We start from the raw sequence: 22,355 nt of genomic DNA, 5'->3' as shown, positions 1-22,355 counted from the left end.
GGTTTTTTCTTTAATATTTATTAATTTTATGTGTTATTTATTTAGCTGTGCCAGGTCTTAGTCACAGTATGCAGGACCTTCAGTCCTTGTTGCAGTACACAGGATCTTGAGTTGTGGCATGTGAACTCAAAGTTGCTGCATGTGGGATCTAGTTCCCTGACCAGGGATTGAACCTAGGCCCATTGCATTGGGAGCATGGAGTCTTAGCCACTGGACCACCAGGGAAGACCCAGAAATTCTGTTCTTAATTGTGTAAAGATCATTCATTATTTTCCCCAGAGGTTCTGACTGACATTTCTGTTCCCAACATGTAGAGTTGCTTTTGCATTTTTGCGATAGAACAGATGGTACTCAGTTCTGCAGAGCTGAAGCTAGAGAACTAGAACTGTTGATGCTCTGGGCCTGGGACCTGCTTGATGGATGCATGCCCAAAAGCCAGGGAAGAGGCTAAATGGTACCCCTCTACTGCACTGTTTTTTTAAGAAACTGATCCCTGCCGTTTTTATTAACAATATTCTTGCCTTCTGTCATTTTCCACAAGATTCTTAACTTCAGTGGCTTTTTTTTTTTTTCTGTTGCAGGAATTTTCTGCCTTTGGCTACTTTATTAGCTTAGTTTTAACTTTCTGTTAATAGTTTTGTCAACAACTGGTATGTCAAAGGAGGTTTCTAAAGGTAACCTTCACAAAATATTTTCCTCCAAAAATGGCAGCTCTTCTCTTGATAGTGAATGTAAATGTGTAATTAACACCATTTGCTGTTAAATCTGGAATCCCATGGATGGAGGAGCCTGGTGGGCTGCAGTCCATGGGGTCGCTAAGAGTCGGATACGACTGAGCGACTTCACTTTCACTTTTCACTTTCATGCATTGGAGAAGGAAATGGCAACCCACTCCAGTGTTCTTGCCTGGAGAATCCCAGGGACGGGGGAGCCTGGTGGGCTGCCGTCTATGGGGTCGTATAGAGTCAGACACGACTGAAGTGACTTAGCAGCAGCAGAAGCTGTTAAATCTTTGCTTATTAGCTGAGTGCTTTCTCTTTGGTGCCTTGAATATGTTTGACAGGGTGTCATTATTCGACTTGTTACTTAACATAATAATAGTGACAATCATTCTGTTCAGTTCAGTTGCTCTGACTCTGCGATCCCATGAACTGTGCAGCAAGCCAGGCTCCCCTGTCCATCACCAACTCCCAGAGTTCACCCAAACTCATGTCCATTGCATTGATGATGCCACCAACCACCTCATCCTGTGTTGTCCCCTTCTCCTGCCTTCAATCCTTCCCAGCATCAGGGTCTTTTCCAGTGAGTCAGTTTTTCATATCAGGTGGCCAAAGTGTAGGAGTTTCAGTACTTCAGTCCTTCCAATGAATATTCAGGACTGATTTCCTTTAGGATGGACTGGTTGGATCTCCTTGCAGTCCAAGGGACTCTCAAGAGTCTTCTCCAGCACCAGAGTTCAAAACCATCAATTCTTTGGTGCTCAGCTTTCTTTATAGTCCAACTCTCACATCCGTACATGACCACTGGAAAAACCACAGCCTTGACTAGACAGACTTTTGTTGGTAAAGTAATGTCTCTGGTTTTTAATATGCTGTCTAGGTCGGTCATAACTTTTCTTCTAAGGCACAAACGTCTTTTAATTTCATGGCTGCAATCATCATCTGCAGTGATTTTGGAGCCCCAAAACAAAGTCTGTCACTGTTTCCATTGTTTCCCCATCTATTTGCCATGAAGTGATGGGACCGAATGCCATGATCTTAGTTTTCTGAATATTGAGTTTTAAGCCAACTTTTTCACTCTCTCACTTTCATCAAGAGGCCTTTTAGTTGTTTGCTTTCTGCCATAAGGGTGGTGTCATCTGCCTATCTGAGGTTATTGATATTCCTCCCGGCAATCTTGATTCCAGCTTGTGCTTCATCCAGCCCAGCATTTTGCATGATGTACTCTGCATATAAGTTAAATAAGCAGGGTGATAATACACAACCTTGATGTACTCCTTTCCCGATTTGAAACCAGTCTGTTATTCCATGTCCAGTTCTAACTATTGCTTCTTGACCTGCATACAGATTTCTCAGGTGACAATCATAGCTAACACTAACTGAATTTCTTCTACATATCAGGCTCTATACATACATTAACTTCATTTAACCCTAGCAATCCTGTGAGATGGTCCCTGTTTATTATTCCCATTTTACAGAAGAGAAAACTGACACAGAATGAGGCTCACAAAGTTACCCCAGGACATAGAGGCAAAGCCAGAACTACACCCAGGCCCTGTGAGTGCAGAGCCGTCTCCAGCTGCTCTTCTCCACCATCTGTCTTTGACCATTGTTCAAGCTTCTGAATTCTCCCCTTATCTCACAGCCCAATGAATGCAGGGGATTTGGAAATGAAATGAAATTATTAAATTTGCCAGTAGAAAAAAAAGAAAAAATAAATAAATAAATTTGCCAGTAGGAGTCTGTGTGACTTTTAAGTTTGGTAAGAATTATTCAAATTAAATCTTGGATTACTGGGAAATTTTAGCTAGGCTGTCCTAAGGTGGTTTTTTATTTGTTTTTGTTTTGTTTTTCTCCTAGGACATTGCAAGCACTTGGTCACTCTCAGATCCTAGCCATGGGACTCTTTCTGGTCCTCACAGTTTACTTATTCCAGGCAGATTCTGCTGACACTTAGGAGAGCTTTTCCTCCCAAGAACCACAGCTTCCATCAGAACTTTTTTTTAATTAGAACTTTTATGTTGCTAAGTGTGAGCAGTGCTCTCACACCTTACAAACTATGCACTTGTGTTCTATGAGGCCTACCAATAGAAATTCCAGAAAGGGGATTGTCTGACAACTGCATTTTTTGGACATGATACCAGCTTAGTAGTCATGAACTGGAATATTAGAAATTCTTACTCTTGATTCTGAAAGAAACCTTACTCATCCGGTCTCTCTTGCTCTGTCTGCTTTGTTCGCCCAAGTCCAACAGATACTCTTTTCCCTAAAACCGAGAGTTACACAGCATCCTTGCTCATCCATTTTACTGTTTGAGAACTTTTGTTCTGATGAAATTCTCGTGTCAAACCTAAATCCCTTATGTTGTTTGCATAACTTAAATTTGCTGGTTCAGTCTATAGACAAGACATTAATTTCAAACTGGGTTTGACTCCTGGTTAGAGTGTATCACTCAGCCTAGCATCCTAAGAACATGCATAGCTGTGGTCTTTGGGGACTGTGTCACTTAACCAGCCGTGTGACCTTGGCCAAGACAAGCTTCCTGAGCTTAATTTCCTCTCATAAAATAGGTTCAGATGCACAATTCTTGGTGTTTTATTAGAATAGCCACCCAAAGGCAGTGTGAGATTATCAAGTATCAAATACTGAACCATATTCACCAAGGTTACTAAGACATTTTAGGAGACTGATTTTTTTTTTTTTTTAATAAATGAGACAAAATCCAGTTTTACGAGTTCAGCTTTGTTGTTTACCATTCATGGTAGGTTCCTATTGTTAGACCTGTCAATCACACTACCTCAGATGCTTAGAGATATATTCTCAAAGTATGTGACAGTATGCCCAACGTTCAGAAACAGATTTTGGTTCATTTCCCCTGATTAAACAAGTAACAAGTGGTGGAAGTAGACATAAACCGAGGCATCGCAGACTTGACCAGTCACTTGCCTTCACACTTTCCTTAGCAGGTTCATACTCTGGCAGCTCAGGAAGCAAGATGTCTGGCAACAAGTTACAAGATGGACATGCCATAAATGGCAGTGGTGAACAGATTTTTTTCCAATTAGGTTTTCAAACCGCTAGGAGCTTACTTGTTTAAAAAAAAAAAAACAAAAAACAAAAAAACGTACAGCTTTTGAGCTACCAGGGCTGCAGGTGATGCCAGGGAGCAGAAGAGAAGGGCAGCCCGCTGGGTAAGAGAAGGAAGTCCTTCCTAGGCCAGGGTCAGCATCACCTGCCACCTGGGCCAAACCTGGAGCCTCAGCTGGCTGTGGGTGGCGAGAGGGGCTGCAGGGGAGACCAGCTACTCACTGTGCGATCTTTTTAAGGGTTTCTGCTAAATGTTATTACCAGTTTGTTTTCAACAAAGATGGGGCTTTGGAGAGTATTCGATATATCCTGCTTTCTGAAGCGCATCCCTCGACTCTGGTCTGTGACGAGAGAGTCTCTCACAAGTGTTTCTAGGGAGGGATCCTCTTTAGACTTGTACTTCTCAGGTGGAAAAGTACTTGGAACTATTCCTTGTTCCCTGTTTCTCAAATGGGGTACAGGTAGCAACAAGATTAAATACCTATTTCTGGGGCATTCGCTTTATCTCCAGAGTATTGGAGGGAGTGCTTTATGTTACTGGTGATAAAACAAGTGGAAGGAAGTGCAAAGTCCATAGTAGTCACTTCAGATCCAGGATTACCTGGAACTGGAGCAGCAGCGGCACTCAGCCGCTACCAGGTGGTCCCCAGGGAGTGCCCGGTCCCTCTGCTCCAAAAACACAAAAGCACCACCCTAACTGTGGCTGAGAGGGTGAGTGGAGGTGCGTGCAGTCTGTGCCCCTTTGGAAGCGAAAGAGTGCAACCTCAGGCCAGCCGTGGAACCTTCTAGTTCTCAACTGGAAAGGAGAGAGTTGAGCTAGATAACATGTCTCTGATCCTGGAACCTCCACAATCCCTGCCACCCAGAAAAATAACCAGAAGGAGGAATCTGGCCATAGAGTGCTGTGGTCTGGATCACTTTGCAATTGGATGAAAAGGAGTCTTATTTTAATCACTGTGTTAGTCTGCTTGAGCCATAACAAAACACCACAACCCAGATCGTGTAAACAACAGCTATTTAATTTGTCAGCTGTGGAGTCTCCAAGTCCAGAATCAAAGCGTCAGCAGGTTAGTTCCTTCCAGGGAGAGAGGAAAGGATCTGTTCCAGGCCCCTCTCCTTGGCTCGTGGACGGCTGTCTCCTCCCTGCCAGCACATTGTCCAAATGCCCTCTTCTTAAAAGGACACCAGTCATATGGGATCAGTGCCCACCCTGAAAACCTCTTATTATTTTTTTTTTTTGAGGAGGGGTGGGGTGTTTTAGTTCCATGACCAGGGATTGAACCTGTGCCCCCTGCATTGGAATCACAAGGTCTTAACCACTGGACCACCAGGGACATCCCCTAATAACTTCATTTTAATGTAATTACCTCTTTACACACCCTAGCTCTAAATCCAGTCATACTCTCAGGTACCAGGTGTTAGCACTTCAACATGTTAACTTGGAAAGAGGGGACACAATTCAGCCCATAACATCTCAGAATTAAAAAAAAAAAAAACACAACTCTGTTCTGGGTCACTTGGGGGGAGGCACAGTAAGTTGCAGGGACAGCCCCTGGGAGACGCCTGAGAGAAGGAGAGCAAGGTGCTCAAGGCTGAAGGTAGCTGCCAGTATGGGAAGGTGTCACTGAGGAGACGTGGAAACACGCTATAAAAACCAGATGTGTGTGAGATGCTGAGCCAGGGCCTGTTCCAAGCTCACCATCTTGGCTCCCATTTGAGTCCTGCTGTTGGAGACGGGCTTGCAAATGATGTGATGTTACTTCCCACACACATTCATCAGCTAGCAACTCCAGTACCAGATTTCTGGGATTTTTAGTGAACAGAGAAGATTGTGATAGCAAGCTCACACCTGGTGAGGCTTAGTCATTGTCACTGACTCATCAGGAAATGCCAAGACGGGGCCGTGTGCCCTCACACGTTCAGGGATCACAACCCCACCACCTTGCCTTCTTTGTCATCCCCTCCCCTGCTTTGTGTAGATGATTTCTCTGGTCTTCCTGCAAAGTGAGTCATTTATCCGACGGTTGAGCTTCTCTACCTGATGACTCCCAAGACCTGTGCTGTTGTGAATGTAGGATTGGATACCTGGCGCAGATAATTATGCGGTGGTGGCCATTTCATGCTGCCCTGAATGGACTAGCTTGGCTCGCCCAGGAGATGGCTGGCTCCCGCTGACCCTTGTTTTCCTTGATGTAAACCTCTGAGCTGATACATCTATTGTAGCTTTACTAAGGCTACATGCATGGTAGAAGGTCAGAGTTTCTGTGCTTTGGGTGGAGCTAAGTCCACTGAATTTGGTAACCTGAAGACCAGCTCAGATGGGCAGTTACATTACTCTGATACACAAATAAAAATGAAGATGTGAACTTGCAACTCATAAAATGCATTTGGTTTTGAAACATATTCCTGAGTGAAGGAATAAGTGAAGACCAATAAGAAGAGGATCCTTGGTGGTCACAAAGTCAGGAGTCAATGTCACATACATTTCCCACACATGTATCTTCCCAGATCTGATTGTTGTAGTAAATCTCTGTATCTCTGGGACCTACCGCAGTGCCTGCCACTCAGACCTTCACCCTCTGCCCCCTTCTGAGCAAGATTTAGAAGGCAAAACTCCCCCCACTCCACCCCTGGTTCTAACGGCTTCCCCATCTGAATTTAATTCCTTGGTCTTCTTTTCATTTTGACCTAAAACAAATTCCTGTCACTTTTTTTTTTTTTTTTTTTTTAATTGTAGGCATCAGGATGAATTGTGTGTCTCTGGAACTTGTTAGAGTCAGTAATTAATACTGTTTTGGTTTCTCCTGTTTTCTCTGAAAGGTCTCAAAATGGGGACTGTGGTCTAGTAATTGGCAAGTCCTCTAAAATTTACATGCCTTTTAAGAAGCTTGTAAGAATTAACCCTTCATCCTTCGTGTACTCTGAGTTTCATAAATTGGGATTTCTGGAAAGCAGGACCAAACTGTAAACCATCTTGATGCTTCTCATCAATGGGTTCAAGGCTGTCACATGACCTCCGTGAAGTGTTTTCCAGAGCACTTAGCATCTGCCCTTCAATCACATTGAAAAGAAACTCAAGAGTAACAGCACTCATACCCACTGAGCACTTCACTCACGTGGGTCAGGTAGGGTGCTGAGCAGTTTGCCCACATTACCGTATGGGATGAGACAGCTGGATGGCATCACCGACTTGATGGGCATGAGTCTGAGTAAACTCCGGGAGGTGGTGATGGACAGGGAGGCTTGGTGTCCATGGGGTCGCAGAGAGTCGGACACGACTGAGCAACTGAACTGAGCGCATGGGAATCCTCATGTCCCTAGGAGTCAGGTAGTTAGTAAAACTTCCAGATGAGGTACTAGAAGATTAAAGTGATTCAGGTCCCACATCTGTGCAGTCAGAGGAAGTGTCCAGATTTGGGACCAAGTCTCTAAGCACCACACCTCACCACTGCCCTTCTTGGAAAGGCATCCGGAAGCTTTGGGGAGATGAAGCGATGCCCAGCAGGCCCTCAGGTCTCACACCCACCTCTTCCCCCACTCCCCTGAGGCAGTCAGACCTCAGCAGTGCCCACCCACCTCCCTCAGGGTGCCCGCCTGCCTTTGCCCCTGCTTTCCTGCCATGTGGCAGCTGCTGGCGTTACCTCTACAGAATTCAGATGTCATACATGCCAAAGACTGGGCTGAACCGGGCTTGCTATTTATTTCTGTGGCACCTGCAAGGTCTGTTAGAGGAGGAAATAGTAACCCACTCCAATATTCTTGCCCGGAGAACCCCATGGACAAAGGAGCCTGGTGGGCTGTCCCGAAACAGCCGGACACGAGGGAGGCGACTTAGCACAGGGTCTGTGCTGACACTCTGGGCTGAATTTGCTCACCCCATCTCGGTGGATTTTCATGTAACCCAAAGGACGAAGTCATGGCCCCCCTGCAGAGCTAACTGCCCAGATTTCTTGGAGCCGCCTGGGCAGCGTCAGATGAATCTCTTACAAGGAACGCCGGCAGGAGGAGGGCGAGGAAGGGCTGTGCCACACCTCCCACCCCTCTGGGGCTGAGGGAACCAGGGCTGAGGCTGGCCGGGGGTGGAGGTGGGGGATTCCCAGAGGCCGGATCGTGACGCCTTCTTCATTCACTCATTAAGACGACAAGCCCGGAGCAAGCCTACTGCGGGCCAGCGGGTGCCTGCGCACTGGGGAGACAGGCGCCTCCGGGCCGGGGCCGAGGGCCCTCTAGTAAGATGGGTTAGTTAGGCTGACAGGAGTGGCGAGAGCTTTAAGGCGGTGAGGTCACCAGTGGTGGTCAGGGAAAGCTTCCCGTAGGAGGTGTTGCCGCAGCCGCCGCCGAGATGACGAGAAGGAGCTGTAGCCGGGGGTGGGGGTGGGGGGTGGAGGGTTGGGGGGTCTGGAGGGGAAAGACGCCCTAGGAGGGGGGAGCCATCGGCGAGGCCCCTAGCACTCAGATCCCCCCAACCCGCCCGAAAAGAGGCGTCCTGAGCAGCGGTGAGCGGCCCCCAGCTCTCGCTTTAAAGGCGGAGCGCCGGGGCGCGAGACGAAGAGGGCGGAGCCAGGGCCCCTCGCGGGCGCCGATTGGCCAGCGCGGGCGTGCGGAGCGGCTCCGCGGGCGCCGATTGGGTGGGTGAGGCCGAGGGCCCGGTGATGTGGGAGCCGCTCGCCGAGGCCACGTGGGGGCTGCGCTGGGAGTTGCGGGAGGCAGGGGAGGGGCGTGCGGTGCAGGCTCGCGGGTCGCAGCGCCGGGCGGCAGGGACGGGACTCCGGGCCCGCGGTGAGTGAGCGTCCAGGGAGCCGGGCGGGGGCTGGGACTGGCGGATCGGCTGAAGCGGGACTCGGTCCCGGGGCGTGGAGATTGAGGTGCGTGGGTGGTTGCGTGGGGGGGCGCGTGTCGGATGGGGAGTCGCCTGTCTCCTTTTCGCCCATCACCGTCGTCACCTGTCATTTCCACCATCACCGTCCATCACCTCCACCATCCCGTTGGCTAGCGTCCTGCCTCGCTCGCCCCTCTGTCGGGGGGCTGGGGGGTGGGCAAGACTTTCTCCGCCCCCGGGGACGGCCGGGGACCCTGACAGTGCTCCCTGGGAATTACAGTGATAGGAATAATTCCCCACGCTGCGGAGCGTTCAGTACCGCCGCGCATCTGGTTTCGGCCCCACTTTAATCCTGAAAACAGCACTTTCCTCTTCTTGTCGTCTGCGCGGGGAGCTTATATTTGATGGCACCTCCCCCCTCCCCACCCCCGACAGAGACGCATGCAGATCCCAGGTCCTCTTCACTCAGCCGTATTTTCCTCCAAGTCGCTTCAGCTTCCCTGAAATGTTGTTGATTTCCAGTATCCACCCCCGCCCCTCCTCAGGCCAGCTTGCTGAGGGCTGGGACTTTGTTTTGTTCACCTGGAACGTAGCGCTTGGAAATGTTCTCAGAAGGAACAGATAGATGAACAACTCCAGGAGGCAGCTGCTATCATTAAGCCCACTCTCTGGTTGAGGACATGGAGGCTGATGTTGGTGACATCAGCCAATGTCGTGGGGACCCCACCATCCATGGTCTTGACCTTAGTCTCTCCCACCCTGTGGCCAAGGGCAGGCAGGGCTGGCACGGGGCAGGGGATTGCCCTGGGGGTAGGGGGCTGTCCTGGGAATAGGGAGGCTCTTCTGTGTGCTGTGGACCCAAATACAGTGTGGCGAGTCTGGAGTGCCTCTGGCAGCCCCAGACCGTCTGGCCTGGGAGGCAGGCAGTGGGAGAAAGCAGCTGATCACATCCACCCCCAGCACTGCTGCTGTTGCTTGCTCGCCTCGCCTGCCCCTGGGTAGGCTGGGACCCACCAAACTCAGGAGGTGGACACCTGCTTTCTTGGGGGCGGGCACTGCCATAGAGGGGATGGAGGGCAGGGAGGGGGGACGAGCCCTATAGACCCACAGTGGGTTCCCAGCTCCCCTTTTGCTTTATGACTTTGGGCGGGTGACTTCACCCTCTGAGCCACCATTTGCTAAGCACGGAGTCTGCAGGCTGAGGGGTCTCCCGTGACGCTGGAAGGTGGGCCCTCCTTAGGACACCACTTGGCTGCAGTACAGCGCAGCAGAGGGCTCCATCCGTGCCCCTTGAGGTAGTCAACCCATCTGGTGCCCGGTCTCTAAGCGGCCACCTGGAAAACGTCAGAGGAGCAAGAGAAGGGCCCCAGCCTTGTTCCAAATGTGTCCCCTTAGGACGCTTCTGGCCCAGAGCCAGGCTCCTGTGCAAAATCTAAGAAAAACAGATCTGATCAAAGGGATCCGTGGATGTCTGTGCCTGGAATAGGTCAGTGGGTCTGTTTCCAGTGTTCTGTGAGCCTCTCCCCTCCCTGGTCCCCTGGGCAGTCTGGAGCTGAAAGGTACTGTATCCCTCAGGCTTAGGAGGGAGAAACTTCCAGTTTTCCAAGGTTAGGGGAAGAAGGATCAGGAGATGTGGGGGTGAAGTGGGACCCATAAGAGGGCCCAGTGGCCTGGTCTCCCCCTTGCACCCCCCACAGCCTACACCCCGGGGTGTCCGCAAGAAAGCTGTGGCTCTGGGGAGGAGGCTGTTTGCAGCCTCAGACACGGCTGTCCTGGCTGTGGGAGGGGTCACAGCCCTGGTGCCTCCTTCCACTCCCACCCTCTGAGTGAGATGTGCTCCCTGCTCCTCACCTCTCCCTCCTCCCATCTTTCCCTTATCTCTCTTTCCATTGTCTTTCTTCTCACTCCTCTGTTCCCACTTCTTCTTCTTCAGTCACTAAGTCGGGTCCTACTCTTTGTGACCCCATGGACTGTGGCACACCAGGCTTCCCTGTCTGTCGCTATCTCCTGGAGCCTGCTCAAATTCATGTCCACTGAGTCGCTGATGCCATCCAACCATCTCATCCTCTGTCATCCCCTTCTCCTCCCGCCTTCAATCTTTCCCAGCATCAGGGTCTTTTCTAGTGAGTCAGCTCTTCCTATCAGGTGGCCAAAGTATTGGAGCTTCAGCATCAGGCCTTCCAATGAATATTCAGGACTGATCTCCTTTAGGATGGACTGGTTGTATGTCTTAGCTATCCAAGGGACTCTCAAGAGTCTTCTCCAACACCACAGTTCGAAAGCATCAATTATTTGGCGCTTAGCTTCTTTATATAGTCCAACTCTTACATCCGTACATGACCACTGGAAAAACCATAGCTTTGACTGTATGGACCTTTGTCGGCAAAGTAATGTCTCTGCTTTTTAATATGCTGTCTAGGTGTGTCATGCTTTTCATCCTCTGCTCCTTCCTTCTCTCCCTTTTGCCCCATTTGGTTTGGGTTTTGTTCTCTGCCTCCTCTGTTCGCCCCTACCCCTGCCTGCGGGCACCAGGCATCCCAGCCCAGGATGGGCTGAAGGTCGAGTTCCCTGGAAGCCCCATCTCCGTACCTGGAACCAGGACCACATAGCTTCTGTGCCAGTTACACCCTAACCTTGCTGTATTTAAACGTAAAATGATGGTAGGTAGTGGTCGTGATGTGAAAAATAATTAGGATCAAAATGTGAAGAGAGGTGGGAGGGCCCAGGAAAGCAGGAGGGCGGAACCAGGAAGCCCTCGAGGGGACCGTGCAGGCTTCCTTTAAGGGCTCACTGGTGCCCTTTCATGCTGCTAGTGCCCCCAGCTGGCCTGAGCCAGCGGCTGGGGCTGATGGTCACGGACAAGGCTGAGGTAGGGGCCATTCCCGGGCTCTAGGCGATCTCCCAAACCCGCCTTGTCCAGGACTCCCGCAGGTGCTAGAGCACACCCACGGTGGACCCTGCCCAGCGCCTTGTCTGATCCCTGCTCTCTCTTGGCAGGAATTGTGGCCCCAGGCATGCCTGCCCTCCTAGATTGGGGGTTTCCTCTCAGGTGTGGCCTGCTTCAAGGAGGGCCCTGACAGTAATCAGACCTCACTGTCCCTGAGATCCCCTCCTGAGTGGGTCCCCCGTCCCCCCATACTGTGGCCCCCTGCCGCGGAGAGCCGACTCGCTGGAAAAGACCCTGACGCTGGGAAAGACTGAAGGCAGAAGGGGGCGACAGAGGATGAGATGGTTGGATGGCATCACTGACTCGATGGACCTGAGTTTGAGTAAACTCCGGGAGTTGGTGATGGACAGGGAGGCCTGGCGTGCTGCGGTCCATGGGGTCGCAAAGAGTCAGACACGCCTGAGTGACTGAACACCAACAACCACATTCCGCACGAGACCGTCCTTGTCGGCCGCAGCTCTGACCCTGGCGGGCATCGTGCTCGGTTCTGTGCCTGCGTTCAGGTCTCACCAGTGCCACACGTTATCCCACATTTGGGGTTGAGGAAATGGGGGGGCTCAGAGAGGTGAAGCAGCTTATGCAAAATCACACAGGATTTGGACCCGGGTCTCTCTGATTCCAAATGCAGTGATTTACAAGTGGCCTGGTAAGATGGAGCCCTCCGGGATGGGGGACACACGCGGGTGTCTAAATTGGCCCCGAGGAAGCCTGAGGGAGCTGAATCCTGGGACTGAGGCAGAGACATTCAGTCATTCTGTTTTGTGATGCGTTTGTTGCTGTTGTTGCTATCGTTTTTTCATTTATCTTGTGGCCGCGCTGGGTCTTCATTCCCGAGACCTGGCTCTCCGTGGCAGGGCATCAGCTTCTCCAGTTGCCACGTGCAGGCTCCGCGGTGGCAGGATGCGTTCGTACTGCGTTCACTGAACATCAGCGATGCCCTGAGCTCTGAGGGGGAAGGACGCGCCCTCCCTGCCCCTGAGGACAGTCTGGAAGGCAGTGTCCCTCATCTTCTCCGCTGGGGGATCCGGGAGATCTGGGAAACACCAGCACCAGGGCTGGGCTGGGTCCACCCTCCCTCCCCTCTGACTCCGCACCATTATCGGCTCTGGTTGGGGTGGATGCTTCGGGCAGGGGCTGGGGTCAGGCTGGGCAGAAGGAGCCAGGGTCACCTCAGTTCAGGGGCCACCGCTGCCCCGTGGACTCCAGGCGTCCTGCCCTGGCACCTGCTGTGGCTCCCTGCTGCCCACGGGGCAGCGCCTCAGTCCCCTCGTGTGACGGTTCGGGCTGACCCCGTCCTGGGTGCTGCTCTGGTAAGTTCTGCCTCGGGGCCCCAGCTGCCCAGCTCCTTGCGGCCTTCGCAGACCCTGCTCAGGCCGCTGTCACATGCCTCCTCTTGGGTGGTATCTCCCAGGGTGCCCCTCCCCTGGCACTCCGCACAAGCTGGCTACATGTCCGCTCCCCCTTCTTCCAACCTCACGCCTCAGCGAGAACTTCTTTGCCGTGGTCACCCCCCAGCCTGCCCTTCATGGCCTCTTCTCTGCTCTGTCACCATCTGTGTTAGTCACTCAGTCGTGTCCGACTCTGTGACCCCATGGATTGTAGCCCACTGGGCTCCTCTGTCCATGGGATTCTCCAGGCAAGAATACTGGAGTGGGTAGCCTTGCCCTTCTCCAGGGGATCTTCCCAACCCAGGGATCGAACCCAGGTCTCCCGCATTGCAGGTGCATTCTTTACCAGCTGAGCCACCAGGAAAGCCCCTTATCACCATCTGGCATATTCCATATCTTACTGATGGCTTAATTCAATGTCGGCTCCACAAGGGCAGGCGGGGACTGTGTCGTGTTGCCCGGGGTGTGTGTCCCCTGTGTCCCAGCGCCCAGGACGCTGCCTGGCACACACAGCAGGCGCCCAGGCAGAGCTTGCTGGACGCCAGAGCGCGGAGGGGAGCCTCTGACCGGTGCTCCGAAGTCGGGCACCAGCCTTGGGCGCCAGCCCTCCTCGCCCTGCCCTTTGCAGCCTTCTCTCCATCGGAGCGGGAAGCCGGCCGCCCTGGGGGCCATGCAGAGGGCGGGGGCCGGGGGCCGGAGGGCCTCGGACTGCGGCCCTGCCCCTCAGCGGCCCCGGTGCATCACCAAGTTTGCCCAGGTGGGTGGGGTCGGCCCCCGGGGGCGGGGCTGTGACGGGGGGCGGGCCCTGGGTGGGGGAAGGAGCCTCGGGCCCATGTATTCCCAGCTCCCGCCCCGCCCCACCCCTGGCTGTGGAGTGTGTGCCCGAGAATGAGGCCATGGGGCCTGGGGGTGGGGGGGGGGGAGGTGGACCCTGGCCCCGGGGATGCCTTCTGCCACCCACCAGCCTCCCCTACAGCGCAGAGTGTGTGTGAGGAGGGTCATGTGGAGAGTGGGGATCAGGGCCAGGGGCCTGACTCCCCTGCCCCCCCACCCCGCACCCCTGCCCCCAAGCAGTACGTGGGCTCCTTCCCCGTGGACGACCTGGACCCCCAGGAGAGTGTGTGGCTGGTCCAACAGCAGCTGTGGGCACTGAAGGTAGCGGGCTGGCGGGGAAGGGGGGGAGGGGCACCTCCCCGCTCGGCTCAGAGCCCCGGAGTGTCGGGCTGGGAATGACCTCTGAGGCCCTTGGGTCCACCCCAGCCCCCCATTCAGAAAGACCGAGCAAGTGAGACCCAGGGAAGGGCGGGACCAAAGCCTTTCTGAGAGGTGGGCGCCCTTGGGACCACACGCGGGCTCCTGGAGCCACGTTCTTCATGCCCCGAGGCTCCCTTCCCCCGGGCAGTCGTGACCTAGGCCCCACAGGTGGGAGATGTGGGGGGCAGTCATCACCGGCCGGGGGGTTGGTCTGCCAGGAGCCATGCATGCTAGGCCAACCCCCGGGGGCTCCCTGTCCAGGGTACCACCCCCCCCCCCCGGCGGTGGGGAGGGGGTGGTGGGGAAGGGGGGCAGAGTTGCTGACCAACCCTGGGGTCAGAGGCCAGGCTGGGCAGGCCCAGGCGGTGACGACGCCCCCCACTCACTCTCTCCCACCCAGGACTGTCCCCGTCGCCGGGCCGTCATCCTGAAATTCAGCCTTCAGGGCCTCAAGATCTACAGCGGGGAGGGTGAGGTAGGAGCCCTCGGGGGGCGGGGGTGCAGGTGAGGACCCCCCGGGTGTCCTGCTCCCCGGGGACACACCTCCACCCAGCCCTGCGGCCTCCCGAGTTTCTCAGCCTGCCCTGGGCCGTTGGACATCCTCTCTCCAAGGGCCCTCCCCCTAGTTTCTCCCCACCCCACCCCACCCCCTGCCTCCAGCCCTAGAATCTCCAGGGACCAGCTCCTAGCCTGAGCGTCAGGCCCAGCTGACCTCATGAGGTCTGGGCCAGGGGGCTGTGGCCAGCGTCTCATGACTGTGGAATAGGGCCAGGCAGGCTGGAGGCGGGCTGGGAGCCCCTGTTTGGTCACCCATCCTCCTCTTGGTGAAAAACCAGCCCCCAAAAATGAACTCTAGCCCTGTGTGCCAGGCTGGGTGCCCCACGACTTGGCGCCACTCACCTACGATGTGGTGCCAATGCGTCCAGAGCTGGCACGGTGGGGGCCCTGGGGTCAGCACCTGTGCCACCTGCACGAGGTCTCACTGACGCCCTCCGACGGCCCCATCGGAGGGATCCTGTCCCTCCTTAACACTGGTCCCAGCAAGGGCTCCGAGAGCTGTACTCAGCCGCCCGAGGCACCGGAGGGTGAGCGACACAGCCCGGCTTCAAACCCTGGTCACCTGACTCCGGAGACCAGGAGTGCAAGCCCAGGGCTGGCCACTACTGCCTGTCCCTGTGACCCTGCAGGCCGTGAACACTCTGCCCCTCGGCTCCATGACTCGGCACGACCACCCCGGTCCGCTGGTTGACAGCCCAGGGCAGGGGCCCCGAGCTCAGGGTCCCTGTAAAGGATGAGGGTGCCCATGGGAAGCGTGGTTTGGGCAGGCCTGGAAGGAGGGCAGAGTTCTTCGTCCCAGGAGCTGGGTGGGCCCCCAGCTGCGCACCCAGGCTGGAGAGCAGACCCAGGAGGCCGCTGGCCAGGGCGTGGCGCCCGCGGGGCTGCGTGCACTGGCCGGCATCTGCGGGCCACGTGGTGCGTCTGATGGAGTCCGCGGGCTTGCTGCCTCCCAGGTGCTCCTGATGGCGCACGCCCTGAAGCGCATCCTCTATGCCACCTGGTGCCCAGCTGACTGCCAGTTTGCCTTCATGGCCCGAAACCCCAGGAGCCCGGCCAGCAAGCTCTTCTGCCACCTCTTTGTGGGCAGCCAGCCTGGAGAGGTACCCGGGGCCCAGGGCAGGGTCCCAGCACTGGGGCTGGGGGGGGGGGGCGGTGTGCTGTGTATCCACGTGGGTCCCAGGGACTGAGGCCGTGGCTGGTTCAGCGAGCTGGCCTGAGCACCCCCACCCCCTGGCCTGCACCCCTCGTCACCCTGGCTCCTTCTGTGGCTCTGCCTTCGGAGGAACCCCCCAGTGTGAGTCAGTGGACTCAGCATGCCTCGGGCTGGGAGACGGGCAGCAGGCCGGGAGGCTCACACTGGCAGGCCTTCGTCCTTGCTGTTCTGTCTGCCTTCACGCCCCTCCCCCTCCTCATCCTGGCAAATTCCAGCTTGCCCTTTGAGGTTCAGCCCGGCTTGAATCCTCCAGACCACCCCGCCTTCTGCCATCCTGTGACCTGAACTGCACTCTGCCATCTCTCTGTCCCTCACTGCAGTCACTGGAATTCTTTGAGTGCAGAGGCTGGGTCTGGGTCTCGAACTATTCTGTTGCTTGGCCCTGTGGGGAGAGAGGATGGACGGGTGGATCCTAAAAGTCAAAGCCAGTGTGACCGCTGCTAACAGCGGAGCCGGGGCAGCCGGCCGTTTGGGCAGCAGGGTCTGGGCTTGGTTCCAGGCAGCAGGCCTTTGCCGTCACCCCTGTGTGTTGAGCCCTGTGTGGCTACTTGGGGTTACCGGTGGCCAAGCCATGACCCTTGAACTTTTGGAGCTCACAGTTCCATGTTGGGGCTAGATGCTGCATGTGTGACGGATCGAACGTGCAGGTCTCAGAGTGCTGGGCCTCCCCTGGGGGGAAGGGTGGAGGTTTCCTGTGGTCCATGTCATTAAAGGGGCACAGAGATGCCATGTTGTACCCAGGGGTCACTCAGCAGTTCCTATGTGACAGAGCCAGGATCAGATCCCAGGTCCTATGACTTCAGGGCCTGGACTCAGCCACGCCTCTAAGAGGATATAGGTGGGGTTAGTAACTGAGGGCTAGCAGTACATTTAGCCCATGTATTCCCAGCTCCAAGCACGACCCCTGGAACAAAGTAGATGCTCCCTGTTTGTTAAATGAATCAAGGAAGATGGGAGGGGAGGCTGCGTGGTGGTGAGGTTTTGAGGGCTAAGTATTCGTTTTCTCAGGAAGAATAGGGAAGAGCACCTCAAGCCAGGGGGCTGCAGGCACCCCTGGCCCGTGGGTTGATGCCCAGGGATCCCCCAGGAGCCCCCAGCTGAGCGCACCTCCCTCTCCCTCCCCAGGTCCAGATCCTTCACCTGCTGCTCTGCCGCTCCTTCCAGCTCGCTTACCTCCTGCAGCACCCGGAGGAGCGGGCGCGGCCCGAGCCATGCCCGGGGACTGTGGGGGACGTGCCCCTGAAGCCGCTGTCCGGCCCCGGGCCACCCCCTGGCCTAGTACGGGAACCCTTCGTCCGGGATCAGCTCTCACAGAACGTTAACGCGCTGGTCTCCTTCCGGCGTCTGCCGGCAGAGGGGTCTGGGGGCAGCGGGGTATGCAGCACCCCAGCCAGGGAGTGGGCGGGGGACCGGGGGACCGGGGCGAGGGTTTGGAGGTCGAGGGGGGCGGGTGCCGGATTTCCGTGGGAGGGGCTATGGCCGGGCGGGCCTGAGTCTGGGCGCCCCTGCGGGGCCCTCCCTAGAAGGAGCGGCTGGAGTCGGGGAGCCGCGGGGGCGCCCGCCACGCGCGCCTGGGGAACCCGTACTGCTCGCCCACGCTGGTGCGCAAGAAGGCCATCCGCAGCAAGGTGCTCCGCTCCGGGGCCTACCGCGCCTGCACCTACGAGACGCAGCTGCAGCTGTCCGCCCGAGAGGCCCGTGAGTTGCCGGGCACGCGTGCACCAGCGTGGGTTGGGCGAGGGTGGGCCTGAGCGGCAGCGTCTGCAGGCTGTGACTATAGAAGCCTGTGAGTGCCAGGGCTCCGTGCGCGAGGATGCGTTCGGGGCTGAGACCCAGCTGCTGTTGGCTGAGGCACGGGCATAGCTACTGAAGTGCTGTGAGTGGCGAGTGGGTGTGCGAGGCGTGTGCCTGGGTGTGCCTGTGTCTTTGGGGAAGCACGATGTGTGCAGATTGGGCGGAGAGCGGGGGGCTTGGTAAAGAGACAAGCTCGGGGGGGTGCCGAAGCCTGTGGGGGTGAAATAGGGATGGGCGCGGGAGAGGACAACCTCCCTCCCTCTGATCGCTCTAGTTCCTGCCGCGTGGGAGGCCTGGCCCCGGGCACCCGGGGGCCCCTCGTGCCTGGTGGAGAGCGAGGGAAGCCTGACGGAGAACATCTGGGCCTTTGCTGGCATCTCCAGGTAGGAGTGGTGCCCAGCCCTTTGGGAGGGGCGGGGAACTAGGCTGGGAGCTCCCCCGGGGCCCGAGGTGTGCATCCCTGCCCTTGAACGGAGGGCTCTCCGACCTTAGGCCAGAGACTTCCCCACCCTGGGCCTCAGTTTTCTGTAACATGGGGATAATAAAAGGACCTTCCGGGCTTCCCTGGTGGTCTAGTGGTTAAGATTTCTGCGCTGCTGGTGCCGGGGGCGTGGATTTGATCCCTGGTGCGGGAACTAGGATCCCACATGCTGTGCGGTACAGCCAAAAGATAAAAACAACTAAAAAAAATAAAATATACAGACCTTCATTGCAGGGCTGTGGAGGGGGTCAAATAAGGTTATTCAGGTGAAGCCTGTCACAGGGAACGGCCTTCCTAAATGCCTGCGCTTTAAAACTCTCTCCCTAGTGGGGCAACAGTTAGGGTAACCCTGGGAAACCTTTCTGAGAGGCAGTCAGAAGGCGTCCTTTCCTGGAAGGCATACTCTGGGCAGGCACCATGTTTCCGACGCTGTGGGTCTGTTAGGCCATTCAGCAGACTGAGGCTGGGTCCCGACAAGGGGCCGGCCCTCAGCCTCTGGCCTCGGCCCTCCCAGGCCCAGCGCTCTCGCGCTGCTGCGGAGAGACGTGCTGGGAGCCTTCCTGCTGTGGCCTGAGCCGGGCGCCAGTGGCCAGTGGTGCCTGTCGGTGAGGACGCAGTGCGGCGTCGTGCCGCATCAGGTCTTCCGGAACCACGTGGGCCGCTACTGCGTGGAGGTGAGAGGGTTCCTGGCCCCGCCTCTCGCTGTCAAGCCCCGCCCCTTTCACACCTCACCCTGGTCCCTCATTGGCTCACTCTGGCCCCACCCCCTATTTAACGCTCCACCCCCTATTTAACGCTCCACCCAGCTCTTCAGTCATTGGTCCTTCCGGCTCTGGCCCCACTTCTACTCTGGGCTCCACTTCTAAGGCCCCTCTCTCACCAGAGTAGGGTATTTCAAGTAGAGTCGTGGGCTTCCTAGGTGGTGCTGGTAGTAAAGAACCTGCCTATCAATGCAGGACCTAGAGGAGATGCAGCTTCCATCCCTGGGTTGGGAAGATCCCCCTGGAGGAGGAGATGGCAACCCACTCCAGTATTCTTGCCTGGAGAATCCCATGGACAGAGGAGCCGGGGGGGCTACAGTCCATAGGGTCTTAAAGAGTCAGACACGACTGAAACGACTTAACACACAGACGCACAGTGGAGTCTTGGGCTAGGGTCATGCCTCGCATTTTTACATCAATCACAGCTTTTAAAAGTCATGCTTTCCCACACCCTAACTCGTCTTTTAGCAGAGGAGGAAACTGACTGAGAGAGGGTCGAGGCTTGCGTTTAAGTTCACACAGTCTCTAGGCCTGGAGTCCTAGCCTGATCACAGGTTCTCAGGGACTGGGGTGGGCAGGCATGGCTTTTTAAATGCCCGGCCTTATTTGCACGCTAAGTGCCTCGGTCTTGTCCAGGCCCCAGGGGAGAAAAAGAGAGGGGTGTAGTTCTGCTGGGAGCAGGACAGTGTCCTCTCTGAATTCCTCTAAAGTGAGGCAGGATCCAGGGTGATGGGATAGTTGGAGGCGTGATCTGTGGGGAAAGGGGGGCTGGAACTGAAGTTCCTGCCCTGCCCCCTCCCCAGCACCTGCCGGCTGAGTTCCCCAGCCTGGAAGCCCTGGTGGAGCACCACGCTGGAACGGAGCGGAGCCTCTTCTGCTCCCTCGACATGGGCCGCTTGAACCCCGGCTACGAGGAGCAGGACTGCGGGCCTGAGGGCCGGCCTCCTCGGACGCTCAGACCCCTGGGCCACGCCAAGTCCGAGGCAGAGCTGCAGGGTCTGGGCTAGGAGGCAGGGCCCCATGCCAACAGGCCCCGCTGTACCCTGGCTCCTGAGCCTCAGCGGGCCGCTTGGCTCTGGCCTCTTCCACCCTGCTGGGCACCAGTTCCATCCAGTCACTGCCCCGGGACCAGTCTTCCATCACTTCCCTGCCTGTGGGGGGGCCCTGAGAGTGAGGATCACCAGGGGCTTCTCCCCAGGACACAGGCCGTCAGGATCACAAGCGCAGCAAACCGAGCTCCAGGCTTCTCAGAACTTGCCAGCTGACTTGATGCTTGCCTTCTCTGGGTCTCACCTCCCTCCTGGGTGGGGAGCTTTCCAAAGTGGGCAGGAAGGGTGTTCCAGTGCAGGTGGGGCCCTCCCCCAAAGAGGCCAGGCCTTGGGGCCCTGACTGGGCGTCCCCAGAGAGCTCCGGGCTAAGGCAGCCAGACGCGTGAGGGAGAGGCATGTGGGCAGGCAGGAGGGAGTTCTCACTTTGGGTAGAGGTGTGGGGCTAAGTCGCCCTCTCCGTGAGAGAAGCAGGGACAATGTGGTGGAGCTTGGGGGCAACGTCCAGGCTACGGAGCACGGCCTATTTCCCACGTCCTTTGAGGTGAGAGAAGTCTGCCCTTGAGTCCTGAGGGTGGGGGTTAAGAGGCTGCAGAGAGGAGCCGAGTCACCCAGAGCCCAGGTGGACACCTGAGTGTAGAAAGCAGTGTGAGCGGGCTGACGGGGCCGAGGATCCCAGTGAACCTCAGATCAGGAAGGCTGCTTTGTCTGCTCAGAACCACAGAGCTGGGCCTCCTGCTCACACAGAAGAGATGTCGCAGACTCGTTTCTTCCCGCACACCCTCCGAAAGCCATCAAGGCACCCCCTACCCAGGCTCACTGCCTTTGGCCATTTGATTCTGAGGGGCCAGCAGTAAGCTACAGGCTTACGGGGGTGACTAGGGCCCTGATCCAGTCATCCTGCAGGCCACACTGGGTTTGGGTTGGGTGGCTGCCTGGGAAGTCCGCCCCCCATCCCATGGTGGCATTTCCCTTAATGGGCATCTGACAGGGACCACGTCACTAGGTCAGCCCCACTGGAGGTGAGGGTCAGGGAGGAACCATCTAAAGGCAGAACCAATGTGGGCCCTGCCAGAGGACACTTGGCCTCGGCTGGCACGGGGGTGTTCATCCAGGGAAATGACCCCGCAGTGACAGCTCTAGGTATCCCCCTTTATAAGTAAACTTGACAGACAAACATGAATCTCCCAAACTAGGGAGCAAGTTCATGGTGGATGAACTTCTACTCCTGAGGCAGAGGTCCAGTCATGAGTCTGGGGGCTGCCTTCTCCCCTCTCTGGGGACGGGATGTGACTGCGTAGTGCCTTGAAAGTAATACACTTCTGTTTCTTGGAAAAACGAGCAGCCCCAACGGAGTAAAAAGAATGAGGAGCCTCAGGCCTGGCGTCCCCAGTTTACACCCTCCGGCTCAGTAAAGGCTCTTGGTTGGGGCCTTGTCACTCTTGTCACAAGAGATGGAAGGAGGAAGCCGTCCTTTAGGGGCTTGTTTCACTGGAACCGCAGTAGTGGTTTTGTACTGAATATGAGTGGGAACCTGGACTCATGTTACAGCCCTTACTGCCAGAAGCCATCTGCTCCCTGGGCAAAGCCCTGTTCCCTCATGAGCCCCAGCCTCCCATTTCCCTGGCAAGGAGAGGGGTTTGGTGATGTGGGGCCCAGGATTACTGTCCCGGAGCTGCACACATTTAGGAAGCCCAGCTAACTGGTCTGACCTCTGTGAGGGGCAGACTTTGTTGCACAGGTCATCTGTGTGGACAGGGTGTCGGGAGCGTCCCCACAGTACTTTACATCCTTCACACGGCGCTTGTGGGTCACGTGGCACAAACAAGGCCAGGTTTCTGATCCACGTGGGCAGACACCTCACTGTTTTCATTACAGACCACAGTTTCCTCTGTTGCAACCAGTGCCACCTGGGTAGCCCAGCCTCCTTACTGTGTGGACTTGAAACAAATAAAGTGCATTTCTTGGGCTTGTTGAGTACAGACTTTTCCTTTGAAAGGCCAGGGCTTTGTCCAGTTTGCCTGCTTTGTTTTCGTTTGCCAACCGTCCCTTCCGCTGGTGCTGAATGATGAACCAGAGATCCTGTCCTCAGGGGCTCAGGAGGTCTTGAACGAATTGCGTGGGTAGCTTCAAACAATGACTCCTGCTTAAAACCTTCGGTGGGTATTTCCTGTACAGAAGAGACTCAAGTCCTTATGTTCTGGCCACTCGGCTGATCCTTCTGCTCCTGCAACATGCCACAGGGCCTTTGCACGGGCCTCCTTGCCCTCCTCTCCTTTAACTGATGA

General features: G+C 56.0%; 1 protein-coding gene across 1 annotated transcript; it reads left to right on the top strand.

Annotated features, from left to right (window-relative positions):
• The first annotated feature begins 8,554 nt into the window (after positions 1-8,554).
• On the top strand, positions 8,555-22,003 carry SH2D5 (SH2 domain containing 5). The gene is made up of 10 exons (XM_061147826.1): positions 8,555-8,585; positions 13,589-13,717; positions 14,035-14,115; positions 14,615-14,689; positions 15,726-15,872; positions 17,111-17,359; positions 17,509-17,683; positions 18,054-18,162; positions 18,775-18,934; positions 19,825-22,003. Exons 2-10 carry the CDS (start codon positions 13,631-13,633, stop codon positions 20,026-20,028), a joined length of 1,287 nt encoding a protein of 428 aa, XP_061003809.1. The 5' UTR covers positions 8,555-8,585; positions 13,589-13,630; the 3' UTR covers positions 20,029-22,003.
• The last annotated feature ends 352 nt before the right edge of the window (positions 22,004-22,355 follow it).

Source organism: Dama dama, chromosome 8 (genome assembly GCF_033118175.1).
Source record: "Dama dama isolate Ldn47 chromosome 8, ASM3311817v1, whole genome shotgun sequence".
Taxonomy (NCBI): Eukaryota; Metazoa; Chordata; class Mammalia; order Artiodactyla; family Cervidae; genus Dama; species Dama dama.
The sequence above is the reverse complement of the archived record's forward strand: the minus strand, read 5'-3'. Positions and strand labels throughout refer to the sequence as shown.